At 38.0% G+C, this 20,529-nt stretch overlaps 1 protein-coding gene and 1 long non-coding RNA gene across 3 annotated transcripts in view; one reads left to right on the forward strand and one right to left on the reverse strand.

The window, feature by feature from the left end:
- Positions 1-20,529, reverse strand: part of LOC103468740 (uncharacterized) — a 41,915-nt gene that overhangs the window by 14,777 nt on the left and 6,609 nt on the right. Inside the window, exons 2-3 of one of the 2 annotated variants that reach the window (XR_534250.2) lie at positions 16,253-16,348; positions 8,015-11,613 (exon numbers count right to left, since the gene is read on the reverse strand). This is a non-coding gene — a long non-coding RNA (uncharacterized LOC103468740). Of the gene's footprint in view, positions 1-8,014; positions 11,614-16,252; positions 16,349-20,529 lie in introns of those variants that run through there. The other variant, XR_534249.2, reaches the window with a different exon arrangement.
- olfm2a (olfactomedin 2a) lies at positions 1,459-8,191 on the forward strand. The gene is made up of 4 exons (XM_008416021.2): positions 1,459-1,692; positions 4,265-4,484; positions 5,412-5,518; positions 7,197-8,191. Exons 1-4 carry the CDS (start codon positions 1,516-1,518, stop codon positions 7,869-7,871), a joined length of 1,179 nt encoding a protein of 392 aa, XP_008414243.1. The 5' UTR covers positions 1,459-1,515; the 3' UTR covers positions 7,872-8,191.

The raw sequence follows: 20,529 nt of genomic DNA on the forward strand, positions 1-20,529 counted from the left end.
AAAAAAAAAAAAAAAAGTTTAATTGCTGTGGGAAATAACGTATGACCAAATACTCCTCAGCCAGTTCACGATGCACGTGGGAGCAACACGGTGCGGGAAACCGTGGGCTGGACATGAAGTAATCGAATAGGCTGTCATGGATCAGGCAGGCGAGGCAGTGTGGTGCAAAACAGACTTTCATGCCAAACTGCGACCTTTGAATGTCGGGTCTGTTTTGTTTTTCTGAAATTCGTTTAGATTTTTTGCTGCTGGCCGTCTGCGTGGGCGTGCGTCTGTTCAAGTGGGCTGCTGGACATATGCACACGATAGTCTCCTATAGGCACGTCAACCCTGCAACATTTGGTGGTGTTTGGATGATTTCTGGCCCGCTTTGTGCAATGTACAGGAGATGAGGGGGTGTGCGTGAAGCAGTAGGCTGGTTATGCAGCAGCAGAGTGGGCTGTCAAAGTATGAATAAGCTCAGTACTTTGCAAAAAAAAAAAATTAACCTAGTGCAAAACCGAATCCTCTGAGAACTTAGAGTCAATACATGCCTACTTAGCGGTGTTTACTTCAGTGTAAGGTGCTTTCAGTTATAATTRGGATGTAACCATTAACTTGTACAAAATCAACTGAGCAGAATTTATAAAATCCGTTTTAATGGCTCGGCATGAATACGCTTAAAATACTAACTCTTTAATTTTAACTGTTTCAACACTAACATAACTTACATTTTTTATTGTGCTTCAGTCCTTTTAAGGCAGGAAAAACATTGCATCTAGACCTTAAGAACTGCGTGATAAATTTSTAAGCCAATTAACAACCRTAACTTGCTGTGCATTCATTATTGGAGTTATGGATGATCAAATCCGTCTGATGCTATTTTAATGCTGATAATAAGTTGTCCTGTTAGGTATCTTTTGCATGTATTAAGAGGAGTTACTGGCAATTTTTGAATATGCAGTGTTTGCCAGGTTTTGTTTAATAAGCTGCACTTAAGCCTTACAAAATAAAAAGCAACTGAAACTTACTGTAATCAATAGAACTCATATAACCATACTTTATCTTGGTCACGCAAGTCTAAGAGTAACCGTAATGWATCATTTTTACTGCTGTTGAAGTCATCTGACCACAACAATGGTAAAACATTCTGGTAAAATATAAGCAGTAATGCATCATCCTCATGAATAGGTGATTAATTATTAATTTCCTCCCAACATGCTTCACCATTTTAAACAATCGTATTGGTTGTTAGTTGATCATTGGTGTGACGTATGGTTTTTGTGTGCCATTTAGCAGTACAGTTAGAATACCTAAAGTGACTTGTGTGTAGGAGTAGCACATTTGGCAATGGATGACTTTTATTTTTTGTGTGACAGGATTTTTATCTATAATGTATTATTTATCACTGTAATCTATTGCTAAAAGAACACAACTGCATTTTTAAATACTTTTTACTGTCACTTGTATCACTATTCCAATAAATGCCATAATATATCATGATAAAATTTTAAGTCCACATTACCAACTCCATACATGATTGTGTTTGCTGCGCAGGTTCAGAATATTAGCCAATCAATGGAGGTGCTAGATCTGAGAACCTTCCGGGATCTCCAGTATGTGAAGAACACCGAGGGTCTAATGAAAGTCGTCGATGGAAAGCTGAAGGTGGCCTCTGAAAATCCCCGAAGCCTCAATCCAAAGGGCTTTCAGGTAATTGGCTTTTTGTCACATTCMGTGCCGAGAGTTGCATTTGCTATATTTCATGTGAATGTACTTGATATGAAATTGCTTGATAAACATTGAGAGATCCAATGCAATCTTTGAAGCTCTTCACAGACAATAAAATTTTATGTGACTTCTGGTGGACTGGCATATAAACATTGGAAGTGGTAATTCCATTACAGTGCGTTAAATGAGTTATTGGTTCATGGGCTAAGGTAGGCTAATCTACTGTGCATCATGAGCTTCACATGCTTCAGGATGATTAAATCTGTGAACCACTAGGGGAGTTTTTTTTTTTCCTGTCTGACTCACTGAACATCYCTTCCACTATTTTTGAGCTCAACCTCTCTTACTCCTCYGTATAGTTAACTTTCTGGCATCTGAGGCAGATATATTCACATTTGTCTCCACCATATCTTGCTCCAAGATAAGTTAACTGCCATTATCAGCAGGCCTTTTTATTTTTCTGTCAGCAGGCCGTCTTGCCCAGCAGAATTATCCATATTTCCCACACTCTTACAGATATTAGATGGGCCATAAAATTGTTTGATTAAAAGATGCTCTGATAAACACTAAGTGCATTTTGCCGCTGGGTTGATGCCTCAGCACAGAGGCAAGCATGAATGGCTTTGTTTAGCTTTCAGTGTGCTTTCTGAAAGCCATTCCAACAAAGRAAATGAAGATGCTTATGAAATTAATCTGTTCATCAGTAAAGCTTGAGATTGCTACTGAGATAGGAAAGAAATCCRAAGCGTTTGTATGAATGCAAAACTAATGTTTTCATTCTTAAGACAGAAAAAACATAAAAATTGACGGGCTTTGACCAAAGTGGGTTGGCTGATAAATGTGCGCAGTTTAAAGTTGCCAATGGCAGAGCGTGGGAGATTAACGAGAGTGAATTTTCTCAGCTTGAAAAAGTGAAAATTAGATTTATGATGTGGCGCCATGAGGCTGAGAGCTGCTCCATCACCAGATTTACGATAAACTCTAACAAGGAGGAAACAGCCCCTCCTGTGGTGGCCACACTTTATTGATAGACCTTTTTCCCTCTTGAGCCATWCACCTTGTGTGAATTCAGCCTGACTCTCCTGCTGCTTCCTGCTCCCCTGCCTAAGGACAAGTTGTTTCTTTTTCTAAAATTACWARCCCCATTATAGCACTAGCGGTGCGTKCTCCTAGACTGAGGTAAGCTGCAAATAAATACGAGTAAAACAATTTTTAACACAGTAAAAACAACAACCTTCCAATTTATACATTTGTATCTAAACCACAATGATTCAACTGTTAACAATCATTAAAAATCCTCTTCAAAGAGACRTTCGGCCAGACAATTTACATAAAAGGGGATTTAGGGAGTTTTTAGAGGAATGTTGGGAGACTAAGTGAAGGGTTCAATTAGAAAAGAGCAAAATGGAATCGAAAACTGTCTGCAATACATATTAATCTAATAAGACGTTGTCTAAGTAAGGTGTTATGACCTGSCTAGGAATAACCACACCATAACATAAAGATGATTCATCCTCATCAGACCTCAAGCAGCCACAATACGTAGTTTATTTCTTGACAAGACCTTAATTTACATGAGATTTTAACACKGAAAGTAGAGTTAGCTGTAGCGTCTGAGTGAACTTTGTGTCTAAAACAATAAACAAAAAGAAACAATCTGAATATTAGCCAAGCTTAACTATTCAAAATAAATAAACCAAATGATAAAAACGTACCTCCCTAACTAAAGAKAAAAAGGAGAACAGTGGGATAAAAAAATAAAGGCAATTCAGCTCTACAAACTTGTAGTGTTGATAAGGTACAGCAGAAGCAAAGTTGAAGCTGGTTGGGATGAGCAGAGGATGAATGACAGAGAGTCTGCAGCAGCATCTTCTTATGTGCCATCTCTGCTTAGGCCAGTAATCCATATCCTACATCTTCTGAATCCATCAATCAGGGAAGACCGTCCACATAATCAAATTTTTACATATTGGAACACAGACAGAGGCCTTACAACAGCAGAGATAACGGGGGGTGAAAAAACATCAACCAGACAAGTGAACAATAAAAACAAGARACAATCTTAAAACTGCTGAGTTAAAAAAAAAGCAATTTCTGTTCCATTGCCAAAAGATATTTTTCTATAACATTAAATTATGTTTCTAAAGATTCCCATCTTATTTCCTATTATACTTTAAGTTCTTGAATATAATTTTAAACCYAACTTAACCATGATAAAACTACATTCTAGCWCTACTTACCACTACTACTACTAACCATTTTGTGGGTAAAATACTAMTTCCATCTTAAGTGAACAAAGTCATTGTGAACCAAAARTCAGTAAAGCAACTTCAACTTCTCCAATRTCTCATTTCATCTGTGGAAGTCTGATGAGGCTGCTGAATTGTCAAATGTTTCCTCTTTGATTGTTGATGAGGCTCCATCTACTTCATTCCCTCATTTAAAAAGATGCATCAAAGTTTCCCAATAATGAGAAATTCCCCTGTATATTCTCAAGTTCCTGTTGTTTTTTCTTTCGCATCTTCCCCGGTCATGTCTTTTTTTTTTTTTTTAGGAGGTAAAAGACAAGGTAAACCAACTGCTCCCCCTGCTGCCAGTGTTGGAACAGTACAAGGCAGATGCTAAGATGATCCTGCGTCTCCGAGAGGAGGTGAGAAACCTTTCCCTGGTGCTTATGGCCATCCAGGAGGAGATGGGAGCCTACGACTATGAGGAGCTGAGGCAGAGAGTCCTGCTACTGGAGACCAGACTACACTCTTGCATGCAGAAACTAGGTATGAAACATGCTTGTTGTGAGATGGGGGGTAAGGGGGAGAGAATTTGCCACATAATTCTAATTAAGTGCATTTCAAAATAAAATCAGATACTGAAAAAGAAAGCTACGTTTTCAGAAAAGTGCTGGGCTTTCTCTCCAATTTGCTTACATAAAAATTGCAGTGTTGTTTCCTCATAATACCAGCATGCAATTTGACTATTAATCATTTTTACCAGCAATTTATTCACCGTAAAATAACTACTGGGAACGGTTGAGAGTTTGCCGGCAAGGCAAGAGTAACAAATCCAGGTAATAACACAATATTACTCTGTTGAACCCAATTTTGTATGAGTTATGGAGTTTACGAGTGGTACTTGAATTCTGCTCCATCGGCTGCAGGCAGCTCTGCAGGAGCAACGAAGCACAGAGAAACTGAAGAATTAAACTGAATAAGAGACAAAATCTCTAAAATTTTAAACATTACCACTTTACATGCTGAAAAGAAACCTGTTTTCTTCTTCTACTTTAGATATTTTTTTTAGTTATAACAAGCCACTGAAAAATATTGATATTTTAATAGATGCTCTTAGCTTCCATAGGTGTGAAAGCAATATTTCTAAAAGTAGTGGTTCAAGTCTTGAGGTGATATACATTTTTCATGCTCCCAACAGTTTCCTTTAGTTCATGTGGCTCTCCAATAATCAACCTAAGGAGAGGAAACACTTTTCTTAAGAGACTAACTGAATAATTGTGTTTTTATGTAACAAATTAACTTGATCATTTTACGGATAAAGACATTTACTAAATTAGTCGTTGATTACTAAAAATGAACAATGTTTTGTTATTTGCCACTTTCTTTAGTATTACGTTTTCTTGAGCTGCTGTGCTCTGTCTTAGTTCATAAACGATTGTGCTTTTACTTCCTTTACTTTTTTTGGACTCATAGGTTGTGGAAAGCTCACCGGTGTCAGCAATCCGATCACAGTGCGTGCATCTGGATCAAGATTCGGCTCCTGGATGACAGACACCATGATACCCAGCTCAGACAACAGAGTGAGTCTCTCAGATCCTCTCCAGTTTGAGGCTCTAGAAACACATGATGATATACTCAAACCCGGAGGATAAACAGAGTCATCTGAGCTCTTTCAGCTGCTCAGTATAAAAGAGTATCCATCACAGCGGCGCTGTCATTGTTTGTCAGTGAGTGATTGATTGTTTTGTCCAAGTTGCACTTCTCACGAATGCCACAATACAACAGACACAAAGAGAATTGAGAATTCAAAGCTGAGCCACTGATGAATTGCATCTATTTTTCCTCCTCCCCCCACCCCCCAACCTCCGCATTCATTTCAAACTGCAGCTTATTAATCAAAAGAACAAACACAAAATCTGTTTGGGATAAAGTTTTCTAAAATCACATAGCTCGTTTTCAGAGGGCTGCTGGGAAATTAAGCCAAAAGTCATGGCGTTTTAAATTTGAGATGTCATGTTGGTATGTGCGACTAGGAAAGCTGGTATGTACGTAGCAAGGCAAAAGGTAGAAAGAAAATAAATGGAAGCAGGAACAGTGGATTATTAGCTATTTTTAGCAGGGAACAGAAGCTGATCAAATTTAATAGGGAAGACTATATTGGCCTTTCTGCTAACTGTAATAAATCATAACAGGATAAATAGGTTATGCTTTCAGAAAAGGGCAATTTTCAACATGGAATGTGTTGATTATCTTTGTGTTTAATCTCCTAATTTGCTGAGATGATGTTACCCCTCTATGTCTATGAGTCAGTCTGGTGTATTAAAAGCGTCAACATTCACAGGAATAATTTTACTCTTATGCAAAAATGTTGTTAGGCAGCCAAATAAACAAAAAGTGTAGAAGTAGTTAGAATGTGCCAGAGTTTTAGCCTAGCTCAGCCTCTTTCTGCTGCTCAGCTCGAGGGACACATTCAGTAAACATAGAAGAAACCAAGCTTAATGGTTTATAATAAACTCTGCTCCATAATTCATCTGATGTACCACTCGAACTCAGCTACTTCCCATTCCTCTCTCTTTTACTGCAGAGCAAATGTGGTTATTCTGCACATAAGAAAGACGGAGAATAGGACCAGAGAGAATCAAAGACAACCAGAACACAGCTCCGTCTTTCCAGAGGTGTCTTAGTTCCATCAGGGACAAGATGAATAATTAAAAAAATATTTAATCCAGTAATAGCTTAATTAAATCTATCATATACTTGATTGTTGCTCCTTATTGAGGGAATGAAAAGGGGGATTCAACCACAGAAGCACAATGACAGTGGAGAGATCCGTGAGGCTGCTCAGGCAAAAAATAGAGTTGCTAAATGCATTGATTTTCTGTAAATGTGGACTGGAAAGGGCAGAGAGCGCCAACAGTGGTTCCCTGCAAAGCACAGGCAACATCTCCCCCCGCATGCAGGCAAGATCAATAGCTTTGAACACACACATTTCTGTATGCACAACTGCATGGAGAAATACACTTACACTCATACAAGCAGATCCACAGCGCACACTCATTCTTACTTTGCCTGAGGCATTGCCTCAAGCTCTAATGAAACATAAGAGAGTTCCTGCAGATAGGCGTATCAGGTAAAACATACCAATAATCTCTGATAACCCTTAGATATTTACATTTGGGTGTCTTTACTGAGTAGCTCCTCAGAGTGGGATCTTTTTGTTCATTGTTTTCCATTTGGTTTGCTCTTTGTTTTGGACAGGTGTGGTCCATGGATGGATACTTCAAGGGGCGGCGCGTCCTAGAATACCGCACAATGAGCGATTTCATGAAGGGGCAAAACTTTGTTCAGCACCTGCTGCCGCATCCGTGGGCCGGCACTGGCCACGTGGTCTATAACGGCTCGCTGTACTACAACAAGTACCAGAGCAACATCATCATCAAATACCACTTCCGGTCTCGAAGCGTGCTGGTGCAGCGCAGCCTCAGCGGAGCCGGCTATAACAACACCTTCCCATACTCCTGGGGTGGCTCCTCTGATATTGACCTCATGGCGGATGAGAACGGTCTCTGGGCTGTTTACACCACCATTAACAATGCTGGGAACATTGTCATCAGCCGCCTGGAGCCCCAGAGTCTGGAGATTCTTCAAACCTGGGACACGGGCTTCCCAAAGCGCAGTGCTGGAGAGTCTTTTATGATCTGTGGCACACTCTACGTCACAAACTCTCACCTCGCCGGTGCCAAGATCTACTTTGCCTACTATACCAACACATCAAGTTATGAGTACACAGATATCCCCTTCCACAATCAGTACTCCCACATCTCCATGATGGACTATAACCCCAGAGAGAGGGTCCTGTACACCTGGAACAATGGACACCAGGTCCTCTATAACGTCACACTTTTCCAGGTCATTAAGACATCTGGAGACTGAGGGCTCAAAGAAAAGACCCACTCAAAAAATGCTGTGATCATTGTTCTAAAAGGACAAAGGAGCAGGGTAGAGATGGGTACTGTCTGAAGAAAGGGGTTTTGGGGGGGGGTCGAGGTTTTAATCTGTGGGTACAGGCTTGGGTGTTTTTTTTAAGAATTTCGATCTTCATAGAGTGCTATTATTCACATTCTCCAAAAAAATGTCCAACAAAAGGTTCGTAAAGACCTAAAGACTGAGCGCCTTTCTGTTTTTCTTTATGTGATGAGTAAGCATGGTTCTTTTTATCTGTGATGACAAATAAACATCCACTTTAACATTAATGACGTGGAATTTTTATTATTGCTTTGTGTTAAAGCAGGACTGTATACTTTAAAGATCAAAATGAGCAAACTAAGAAATCAAAAAATTACACAACAGCTTACTAGCAAATTCATTCAGCTAAAATTTTGTGAGGACTGAGGGGATACGTAATAGTTTATTGGTTATTAACTAATAACTTATTTAAAAAAAAGTTAACAGATATATACTGGGAAGGAAGAAAAGAAGGATGGCGAGAGACCAAGAAAAAAGGGTAGGAAGGAGACAAGGTAGCAAGGTCACAAAGAAGGAAGTAGGACATTTAGTGGAAGGACTAAAAGTAATGAGACTAAAATATGGTTTCCACTTGAACAGCAGCTATGTTAATTTTTATGTTTGATGCTAATTCACATAACAATAAGGTTACAGCATCCGAACGATAAGATTATCTCTAGATAAGCATAAACCGTAGAGATAACAATTTATTTGAAAAAGCCGTGGCAAAGCCTTTCGGGAATTGTGGGCAGTAAAAGTGCTGTTCCACTGACACAAATGTGGTTAAATTTAACAGCAACAGCCACCACTTACATCTCATTTCACCAAGGTGAACTCAAAGTGAAAGCTGAACATCTGGTAAAAGGTGCAGGTGGCGGTGCGATGGGCTGAGAAGAACACCGGGAGTTGAGAGGCAAAATGTAAAAGGTGTTTACAGCTGAGCTGAGAAATGACACATCACAGTTAGTGTTTCTTGTCAAGCTCCAATCTGCTTTAATCTTGTTAGGCGCATAGTTGTTTTGTTTTTTTTTCTTCCCTAGAGCCATTTGCAGGGAAATGCTCAAACACAAGGCACGCAGTGAGACACTGTTGGCATTAAAAGTCTAAACTGCAGACCTTTCATTGCATATTCTTTATTATTTATCATGGGAAATCCAGTAAGAGGAAACATTGGTACTCCCTGCTGTAAATAGAAGAGGGCAGGCAGCTGGCCCACTTCGCTGTCTTTTTATTACTTTCATGTTTCAAGCCTGTGAGGATGCAGTGGCCACGGTGGACCAAAAAGACGTAAATGTCATAGGAGGTCCCGCTTTTCTCATCCTTTGTAACCATGGTGATCCTATTCATCCTGGTTGACCTTTCTTTCAATAAGGGTTTTACTGAGGAGAAGTTAGGACTTCATACACCTTAGTGGGTGACATTTAAGGTATGACAATGCGGAGGGATAAAGCACCATCAGCAAACAAATAATTAAGATGAAAATGTTTGGTTGAATTTAGCTTTTAGGGCACAAATTCTTAGGGAAAAACTTGAGTGATTTTTTTCAACCAATTTAATCTGATTTGCATCAACAACCACCCCATAGTTCTCTATGTGTGTGTAATAACCCAGTGTAGTCCAGTGACAGAGCCAACAAACTTTCAAACTTAAATTGAGGAGCAGAAAAAAATTAACTACATTTATTTGAAAATCTTGTTTTTGATGTGTAAGAATATAATTAAGTCAAGTTTATTTGTTTGACATACTTCATAAAAAGGCATTTCAAATAGCTTTACACGGTAAACACATCACACAATAACCAATTACAAGACATCAAGCAACAAAAATGACATGCCATCATCAAAATCCGCAAGATTAATCATAATTCTTGAATGATGCATCAATCATTATATTAATCAATGTTCAAGTTATTCAAGTTATTAATCAAAGAAAACGTATCGTTCCTTTGTGCTGAGCTTCTCAGTTCTTTCCTGAGTTCTGGCTTTTGTGCATTTGGTTTAGGCTCTGATTCTGGTCTTATTCCTCGTTTTAACTAGACGAATCCTTTTCTTGTTCTGTTCACTTGCCTTTGCGTTCATTCTGTCTTTATTAGCAGAGGTGGGTAGAGGGGCCAAAGGCTGTACTCAATTAAGAATTGCATTCAATATTTTCATTCATTTTTTCCCTCCATTGAGGAGTAAGAATAAAAACATATTTGGATCAAAGATTACTCAAGTACTGAGTAACTGAACATGGCATTTGATTTTATTTGTTCAAAATTATATAACCAGGCAACACAATATAAAGTTTTGTGCAAACTCAGGTAATAAAAAGAATGCGTAAAAATCGTTAAGATTGTTACAAATATGAAAATATGAGCAGAAGATACAAACATTTCCAATCAATTTTTTTCAGAATTTAAAGCTTCTGAAGCAAACACATGCAGTAAGTAAATTACATATATTACATACATTGCGTCCACTCAACCCTCAAATTTAACAGCAGGCTCAACAGATAGAAAATTACATTAGAAAAACAAAACACGTTTAACCCCGAACTCTACTGTGCTGTTTTCACCCATCCTCAGCTTTCAGCTAGACTTTTTTTCTTACCCACAGGCATTCTTATACATTGAATCTGGAGCCAAAAGCATACTCTCAGATCACATTTCTGATGCCTAAGATCTTAAACCAGATTCTTACACAATCCCTATTAGAGCCCCTCACTTCCTGAATAATTTACAACTATCCCACTGCTAAAAAAAGGCTCCTATTAGTGGTGGTGACACCAGTCATCACCAAGTGCTTTGAGAAACAGGCTCAGCAGCACTCCCACTAGTCTGTGCACACAACACAATGAGCACAGGTTGTGCTATACACATATTTTTTTAACCACGCTGCACCCTCTGGATTAAATAACAACAAAAGAAAGGAAAAAAAACAGGCGAGGCTACCCTTTGTGGATATTAGCTCGATTTGAGCTAATATGATTTGATCAGGAAATTACTGAACTTGAATTTCTCAGCCATTATTCGCCACTGGATTTTGAACTTTCTGACTGGCCGTCTTCTCTCAGCACCTATCACTCTTAACATTTGTCTACATATGGATAATAAGCTGCAATCCCAATGTTGACTTCCACTGCACATAAGCTAATGGCTTGAAGAAGAAGGCCTCAAGAGATTCTGCAGATCACTCAGTAGCTCATTTTATCCTCAAATTTCCTTTGTCAACAGTGTGCATCTTGGAAAAAATGTTGCCCAATGGCCTAACAACAACTTCTATGTCATATTTGCATGTTATTTTGATGTTGCACCGTTTAGGGGACTGCAAAGGCAATAAGTCCTTCATACATTCCTCAGCCTTAGCAGACCTCATTAATGCAAAGCAGAATCCCAAAAGAAACAAGTGACTGCAGAGTGTCTTTGTCAGCTTGATTTACTCAAAGTGGCCATGCACATGCATTATAAGTTCAAAACAACTGATTGAGTGCAGGTGGCAGCAATAGAACTGCTTTAATGGGGTTCATAGGTTGCATGTAAGAGTAGTAGAGATGTAGATCAAATCTTGAGCACTAAGAAGTAAACCCAGTCCGCATTTTAATCCTGGAGCCGTCCTCGTGAGGAAGTTTATTGTGAGGGACATGTCAGCACAGCTGCAGTCCTTCATGTGGTACTTTTGGATGCTGACTGCTGCATAAATCAGAGAAAATTAATTTAAGAATCTCATTTTTGACTAAAAAATATCCATTGTCTTGGATTCCAACCATCCATCCATCCAAACGACATGCACAAAGGCCTCAGGTCGGGGCTGGGGCACAAATCCTGCTCTGATTTCATATCTGCTATTTTTTAGTTTTTCTTCTCTGCACCTTTTTTTTTTTGCATCACCTTCCTCGTTAATTGTGCCCTCCCAGCACTTATTTGCATTGTACTTTGCCTCTTTCAGATTCAAAATAAAGCAGCTTTTCTTCAACTTCCTGCCTCTTGAGGTGACACAACCCTGCGAGCAAGGCTTTGAAGAATCGCTTCCTCATGATTAAACAAAGCTTACCTTTTTTTCTCTCAGATAATTGATATTCATGTTTAAACTCAGAAGCGCTGTGAAGGATGCATATATAGAATGACATGTTTGCAAGACAGAAGGCAAATTAACTCAGCTTTTCTGGAAACCTTGCTTATCAATTGCCAGCTTAATTATTTTCTGAAACATTATTCAGCTCATTCATCTGTAATCTCTTTACTGCTCAGAGCTGGACAATAGACCTACTCTTGGCTGCAGTGATGGGAGATGCCATTTTGTAACCCTCGTGACCAGAAATTGCACACTTCACTGATGCAGTAATGATTTACCAGGAAGCTTTAAACTGAGTGCTTTCTTGGATCCATCGTCTGTTTCTTTAATTGCAGTATAATGCTGGTCAAGTGAAGGGATCAGGGAACAGAGGTAATGTGGCTGCAGTAAAAAGGTTTCCAGAAACACACGTACAAACATCATAGTAAATCCACCTGCAGAAACAAGTGGTCATCTGTGCCACTTTAATCAAACCTCGCTCTCTCATATTACAGCATTGTAATATGAGGTATACTGTTGATATTGTATATTTCTTTTTCACCATGAAAGTCCTTTGGGCCACTTGTTTGGTTGGAATCAAAAACTGACTTTATTTTCTTCTTTTGGTGAAGTTTGCATTTACATTGTACTTTTTGTTTTTACGATTACGGTGCAATCATTACGTGCTGTAGTAGCCTTAGCAACACAGACGAGCTTGTTTTTACCATGATGGCCAGTAACAGTGGCTTGAGAAGTCCAAAAAGACATTTTTCTGTAGCTGGTTTTGATCAAGTTCAGTCTGTATTCAAAGCAGAAGCAAATTGCATCAGAGTTAATTTGGAAGTGCATTGAAACCACTTCAATAAGTGAGTCTTGGTCTAGTTGCTTGGTCAACACCAGGATTCGCTTCAGTGTATTCACAATTGCATAAAACGTCAGAGGAAGCGAACTCTGGTCCTTTTAAACCAAATGTGTCAGGTGTAAATACGCCCTAAAATGCAGAGTTAGTATTGAAATAGATATGATGAAAGTCACAACACCAAAAAAAAAAAATCCCATTTGCCATTTTTGCCCAGTCTCTGTCTTGCTGTTGAATCATGAACAGAACTCTACTGACAGAGATGGGGCTGATATTTCTTTAGATGTTCTGAGACGAGTCATGGATGCACACTTGGTCAACTTTTTGAAGGCTGTTCACTCCTGGAAATTTTCACTCCTGTTCTTCGTTTTCTCCTTTTGTGGATAATGACTCTTACTGTGGTTCACTGGAGTGCCAACATCTTAGAAAAGGATTTTAAACTGATAGATGTCAATTACCATTTCTCTACTTATTTTGCATTTTATTAGATCAGAGGACAATTTATTGGTTTTAGGAGCTTTTTCAGTAATTTTGAGTCAAGTTTTGATTCGACTAGTGTGGCAGCAATCGGGCTTGAATGTGACTTTTCCTCATTGATAAATAAATAGCACAATTTGAAAACTGCTTTTTGTCTTTACTCTGGTTATCTTCGTTCATAGCATTGAGGACATATGTTAATGTTCTAGGATCCCGTCTTATTCTGACTTGGTTACTTTGCAATAGAAAAGGTTTGACTCAGAATGTCAGCATGTCATTAACATTACCGTTTGATTTGAGATCATCACTTCTACTCATCTAGTATTTCAGAAATCTATGCGAGTAGATGCTCAGGAATAGATACTTTACTATTCAGGGTGTGATGTCTGATTAATCATCAACTTCAAACCTCCGGGTTACTTACATATAAATTTAAAGGACATGAAATTACCTTCTATTCCACCTCCCACTCAAAGATCCTCAAGTTTAAGGTCAAGTACATTTAGCAATTCCTTTGTGAGCACAATGTCCGGAGGGACCTGCACACAATCAATAAAACGCTTTACTGCCAAGAGTAATTCCTCTAAATCAGAGTCTGCTGAGTCTATGATGACCGGAGTCTACTGACAGCAGTGAATCTGAATGACTGCAACTCAGACTTCAAGCCACATTAACATAAAGTGCTAATTTCTTAAAAGGAGCAAACTATATAAAGATGACTCAAACTGACCAAAAACGGTTTCCTAACACAGGTTTGGTAGTAAGCTTAGGAAAACATTGGATCATCCTTCGGTTTAATCAGCCTTACAGCAAGATCTGGCAAGAAAAACACTTGCTTGTAAATATGCACAAGGATTACCCATGAGTAGCAAAATCCAAAAATTGCATATTTGTGATGGAGACTTTATAATTGCATTGGTGTTCAACAGGGCCATGCAGAGACCACTAAAGGGGCAGGTGCTCAACAACAAAAAAGGGCACATCTAACCGCATTCTGGGACAGAATATTAACAAAGCTACTCAGCTTTCAGAGTTTAATAAACAATGATAAATTACAAAAATGTGGCATATACAATCAAAGCTGATGAGCATCACCATATAGAGCACAACACTATGCCTATGTAAGATATTTTATTAGTAATTTCTTTCTGCAKGTCTACTTTGTTATAGGAAAGTATTGCAATATTCAAACCCGCAATTTAGCAAGATATGTAAATCAGAGCTGGACCACCAGACATATTTTGTCTTTACAGAATTACACTATTAAAAATATAAACAAGGGCACAATGCAACCTTTTACTGGACTGTAATCTATAAAACAAAGAGCTGCCCGTTTGCTACACTTGCAGTGGAAATAAAGATGGTCCATTCAGGAAAGCAGAGCTGCATCAAACTTTAACGTGGAACTGCAGAAAAACGAAAAAAACAAAAGCAAAAATTGAATTGTTAATGCATGTCACCATGAGAAAAGCCTACTGAGTTTTGCTTAAAAAAAAAAACAAAAAAACATTTAAATCACACATTTTTGACTCATGAAGTTAACTTTCTTTTTTTCAAAACAAACTTATTTGCGCTTGTCAGAAATCTTTTCTTGCTATTCTAAGTTTTTGTTTGTGACTCAAAGTTTTGCTTGTGATTCTCATATGACGTCTTGAGCAGGGCCTAAAATCAAAACAAGATTTCTGATGTGTGCAAATCAATGTTTGTTTGGTAAAAATTAGTTATTTAATTAAAAAAAGTCTTTTAAACAACTTTTTTTAAAAGAAATCATTACAATTTCAAAACTTTTGATTACAATTTCATTTTATTTTACTTAACTGAGGTTAGTTTTTTTTTTTCATTGAATAATTGGGAAACAAATTGAACTTCATACTTTGCGAACCAGACCCTAAACTTAGTCTGGGTTGAGTGTTTTCCCCTTCATTAATGACACTTTTATTACATACATTATATCTATCATGGTAATTCAGGGTGAGCTATTTTTAATTCTAAATGAATATCCTGGTTGGACTATTATTTAAGTCCTATTCTCTTTCAGGACATGTTTACCTAAAGCTAGAATAAATGCAATGTACATTATGCAGCAAAGGAAATTAGAAGATCGGACATATCTCCATTATGGAGATGATAAGTTTTGGATGGGCGATGTGCCTCGTACACAGGGAAGAAGCTTTTCAGTTAACTAGCTTCGCTAGCAAAGTCGTTAGCTAGCAGCTAGCTAATGGCACAACAACAACATCCTAATGTCTGTATGATAAAAATAGTGAATCGATAGATAAGAACAGTTTTTCCTCACCTGGCTGTCTCCTCCCGCTCAGTAGTTCTTCAGAGAAAGGTAGACGCAGAGGCCTGTCAGTGTCTGTTGTATTTCATTACCTYTCTGCTTAAACCGCAACTCCGTGCTGAAGCAGAAACGATACTTCAACGTTTTCCGTCATCTGACAAGTAGCAAGTCTACTCCACTTCATTCACCAAAAACGTTTTTTTTTTAATAATTCACCAAAAATTGTTCTGTAATCTGGAACGTTCGCTACGTTGAGCTCCGCAGTTAGCCACCTTATCTCACTGGGCGAGAGGCAATGGCGTCTTGCGTCACGGGCAAAAGGTCAAAGGTAACAAGGTGACCGGAGGGTAAGCCCTAGTTTTTTCTTTTCCCCAGGTTATCGAATTAAATCTTGCCATACTGTGTATAAATACCGGCCATTGTTTCATGGCCGGTAGAAACAAAAAAGCAAAGAATTTTAGTACATGTTTTTATGTGTCAGAAGAGGGCTTAGGAAAAAATACCAAAAAAAATAAAAATAAAAAATTGACCAAAAGGGCACTTGGGGGCAAGGAGCAAAAAGGGCAGGTGCTCAAGCACCCCCAACGCCCCCTCCGCACGTGCCTGGTGTTCAAAGTTTCTTGCTGCAGTTCTACAAGATACTGAAATTTTTCCTTACCTTTCGTTTCTTGCCAGAGTCTGTCATTGTCTTGCTAGGTCAGGACTCTGTGGTTTCCTCTTGTGTTCCTAATTGGTTTGATTTCCTCTTGGTGTCCTGAAACATGTTCAATAAGATTTGTCACCTTCTGTTAAATAAATCATCAGACTCATGAGACTGCCCTTCTCTGCACTCCCACTCCACGACAATGGATTACATTTTCATTATTGCTTCGTCTGTAGATATGAGCAAGTTTAGCCAAATAAATGTTTTTCTTGTACCTATTTCCTGATTCATAAAGATCAACAGAAATCTGATGTACTTCTATGGCATGTCTCTGTCTGTTTCCTATTTAAAGAGTGCCCAAGAGTGATGCTACTCTGCATCATGTCAAAGCCAGGGAAAGAACTTCATGACAAAAACGCAAAACAAATTTTCAGCTTAATTTTAGAGGGATTCTTTGAGGTACCAATAATTGGTGAGTTTATTTACCTGGTGAGTTTATTCAAGAAAATGTTTAAAATATGGGATTTTTCCACTCGTTGAATGGATGTCCTCAAACAGAGATATATTTTTGATGCTGTTGCTTTACTCTGCTTTAACTGAGGTGCCATTATTAAGAACATGTTTGCATGTGTGCATTTTAAACTTTATTTTCCATTTACCACTGCCAGAAGAAAAATCATACAGGGTAAATATTTAAATTGAGAACACTAATTGCTCTCAAAAGACAAATAAGTCATTTGTTATTTACTCAAGTCTCATTATGTTACCTAGCTTGTGAAGATAGTCTATGGTTCCTGGAGCTTTAATCATCCTCCATCTGAACTTTCTATCTTGTACATCTTGTTTGTGTTTTGTGTCGACCAGTCATTCTGTAGTTTCTACATTTTCTATTCAGTCACTCTTGTGTCTTTTGGACTCTTCAGCACCTTTAGATTTTTGCTTCAGTTAAGGTTTTGCTGTATCTATTCTTCTTAATTTCCATTTTTGTTGGTCTACCAACACCAACAAATATACATCGGCTTTTTTTCTACAATATGTTTAATGATCCCTGCAGTGTTGCCTGATTCCATATTAAAAATGTCTCAAAAATTTGATCCGACTTAACAAATTTGTCTCTTGCCAGTCCCCACGCGCTCTTCGTGTTGTGCTTGTTGTGACTCACTGCTGTTTAGTTTCCAGCTTCAGCAGAACTTTATGATTAAATGATATATTTTTACTCCTTTTAGAATCTGAGCTCTGACGGTGTTGTGCCCTGAGCGTATCGAATTCTTCTGACGTTGATCCTGGCAAAGTACACATCATGATCTGTTACAAATGAATACGTTGTTACAGACCACGAATCATTTGATAATTTTTTGACATTTTCAAGGATGAAACACTGCTTATGCTGCTTAACTAGTGGAAACCACACCAAACTTGGAATATGACTTCAGTTTATTGTAATGCTTCAAATAAACAGCTCTTGCGTGACAAAGTTTTTGTAAATAAGCAGACTGAAACATTGAAATGTCTAAGGAAAAAAAACTAAAACTATTAATCATGTTTTAAAGTTGTTTAGAAGGTCTGTTTTCATGAGATGAAGGCAAGTATATCGATTCATCAGAGCTTAATAGATGCATTTATTAAAAAGTTCTCCCTCTAAAAATGCCAGTTAAATCAAGAGCAACAATGAAATACATAGATAAAATGCACTGAATTTCAATCTTAGAATCATACGTAGGAGAATAACAGCAAGAGAAGTGATTTGCTGAAAGAAGAAAAACAGAATGACAGAGAAACTGCGATGCCGGCGCAATGCAAGTGTCAAATGAAGGGATKTCTGTGTTGTGGGGCATTTAAAGACACGGCACTGTCGTTTGCTGGAGAAAATCAAAAAAGATAAAGCAGATAGACAGAGCCTTTGCTTAAAGATGCCTTTGTTTGAGTTTTCTATGACAAAACTTCCTGTCATGTCTGTACAAAAAGAAATAAGAAGCCTTTAAAAGAAAAAAAAAAGACAACTCCAAAGGATCTATTTATAGGAATGGGAGAATTCTTCTCACATGATGACAAAAATCCAACTCCACCAAGTTCTGATGTATGCATTCAAAAAAGCATTTCTATAATGTATATAGCCTGCTATATATTGTGCACGTGTTTAGAGCTGCAAATCCTGTGCTGCTCTAAAAGGGATACGTATCTACATATGCATTAGTTGAAGCAAATGTTTAGGTTTTCTTTGTTAGATAAGAGAGAATGACCTTCAGGTCAGTTGAAAAAAAAGTCACTCTCTGTTCTACAATTCAGAGTCTCGTTGGGCGAATGACTGGGGAGGCAATTAATTGGCTTTATTCATGTGTTGCATGACATGGAAATCGGAAAGAGTGATTAGGAGCAAAGGTTCTCCCCACCAGAACCCACAGGGACTTAAACTAATAGTATCTGTGCTTGAATTTTGTTAATAGTTGTCGTAYGCAACATTCTTCAGCTTTTTCTCGTTTCCTGATTTCAAAGTCGCTAAAAAAGTTGCTGAATGGTTGATGTGGTCATCAATATCTATTTGTGTTATTTATTAGGGTTGTCTCAGTAGTAAGATTTCATGTAAACAATGTTTTCCAATGGGTATCCTGCAGGGGGCCACTGGCTGAGAGGAACAACTAAACGTTCATCCCTTCCTGCTATTAACTTTTTACTTTTCATTAACAAAGAAATTACTCCTACATCAACCCTTCTGTTACTTTTATACGTTTCCAAACTTCCCAGTTGGCGCAACATAAATTAACTTAATTGAGTTGAATTAAAGTTCATTTCATCTGGATTTGACCTTTCCATAGAGTTTTAAACTGTGCTTAAAAAGAAGATATTTACATTTTTATATTTATTTTGAAATATCCTTTCTAAAATTAACCAATATCCACTTCTTACTAATTAAAATAAAAATGCTGAGTCCAAGTATTTACAAAGACAATAAACATAACTAAAAATACACATCACTTGTGGACTGGCGGTTACGACTGAGGCTTTTTATGGGACGGAAGCTGATTACAACTCTAAAACTGATGAAGTTTCTGTTTMATTCTCCAAAGTCATGCGGAAGATAATTCTTTTAATTGCTTAATTAGGAGTTTTATTGGCCAACAGTGATTTTGAAAAAAGGAAAATTTGGGCGAGCGAGCCAAACACGTTGCTCGAGGTTTAGCTGCCGAACATGCAAACTTTACACGCCGAGAATCTACTTTATACCTGCTGCAGGTGTGTTTTGTTGTTTGAGTTCTTATTTATATGGAGGAAATATTAAAGCCTCTACATCAACTGTAGAAGAAGTATTATTATACATTTACTTTTATCCAATAAAAAAAATATATTACCTCTATTTTGTGTATTTCTAKCATTACACTCAAAACGCAAGCAGAGATATATATTTTTTTGTTTGTTTGTGACGACATGCCGATGCTGCAGCGGTAGAGATCTAATAATAGGCCTCACATTTTTCTAACCTTCTTCTTAATGCCCTCCTCACTGGATTTCATATTGCTTCGGCTGTGACTCAGAAACCTTTCGAAGTCCAGACAATTGTTTGTTTTCCCTCTTTGTTGAATCTGCTTCTTTCTTCCTTCCTACAACGTGAGTGAATTTTGCTCCAAGTTGAGGAGAGCATGCCTAGAATGCTACCTGCTCCATTATTCATGCCTTCAGAACATATATTCAACTTTAAGCGTCGCATTCATCTTCATCATGCTAACACTTTCGCAGAACGCTTACCTCATACCTCACACATATCTTAAAGTATAGAGAGCTTGACAGTAATAAGTGTTTAGCTATTCATTTATGGAAGAAAAAAAAAAGCACAAGAGGCTCACAATGAAAATGTTTGAAAAACAAATCAATAAACGTTGGCCCTTATTGCGTTTATTTCATTTCAACATGCAGAAAAAATCTTTCAAACAAGTTTTTTGGGGGGGGGTTTTTATGACATTTTCCAAAAGTAAACTCTGATATTTCCAGGCTCAGCAACAAGATTGAGGGAGAGGAAAAGGGACYCGCCCCGACTCTTCCTGAGATAATTAAAAAAAACAGACACCTCAGCCCCACCAGTCCATAAACATTGCAAGCCGTGCACACTGTGCTGSATTAACATGCAAATTGGAGCAAGTGCTGTGATCAGGGCACCTCACACATCCAGTTATTAAATTAATTTTCCCCAAAACAAGCAGCAGGAGCTGCTGAGGTAGTCAATAGATTTTTCCCTCTGTCTGTGCATATTAATAGGTCTTTATCAATTTTGAATTCATCACAGCAAGGGAGACGGAGGT

This window comes from Poecilia reticulata, linkage group LG8, assembly GCF_000633615.1.
Source record: "Poecilia reticulata strain Guanapo linkage group LG8, Guppy_female_1.0+MT, whole genome shotgun sequence".
In the NCBI taxonomy this organism is placed as follows: Eukaryota; Metazoa; Chordata; class Actinopteri; order Cyprinodontiformes; family Poeciliidae; genus Poecilia; species Poecilia reticulata.

Coding starts and splice junctions, on each gene's coding strand:
- olfm2a (XM_008416021.2), top strand. CDS start 1,516: ATGATTGTGTTTGCTGCGCAGGTTCAGAATATTAGCCAATCAATGGAG. Junction 1,693..4,264: donor TCAATCCAAAGGGCTTTCAG/GTAATTGGCTTT, acceptor TTTTTTTTTTAG/GAGGTAAAAGACAAGGTAAA. Junction 4,485..5,411: donor CTCTTGCATGCAGAAACTAG/GTATGAAACATG, acceptor TTGGACTCATAG/GTTGTGGAAAGCTCACCGGT.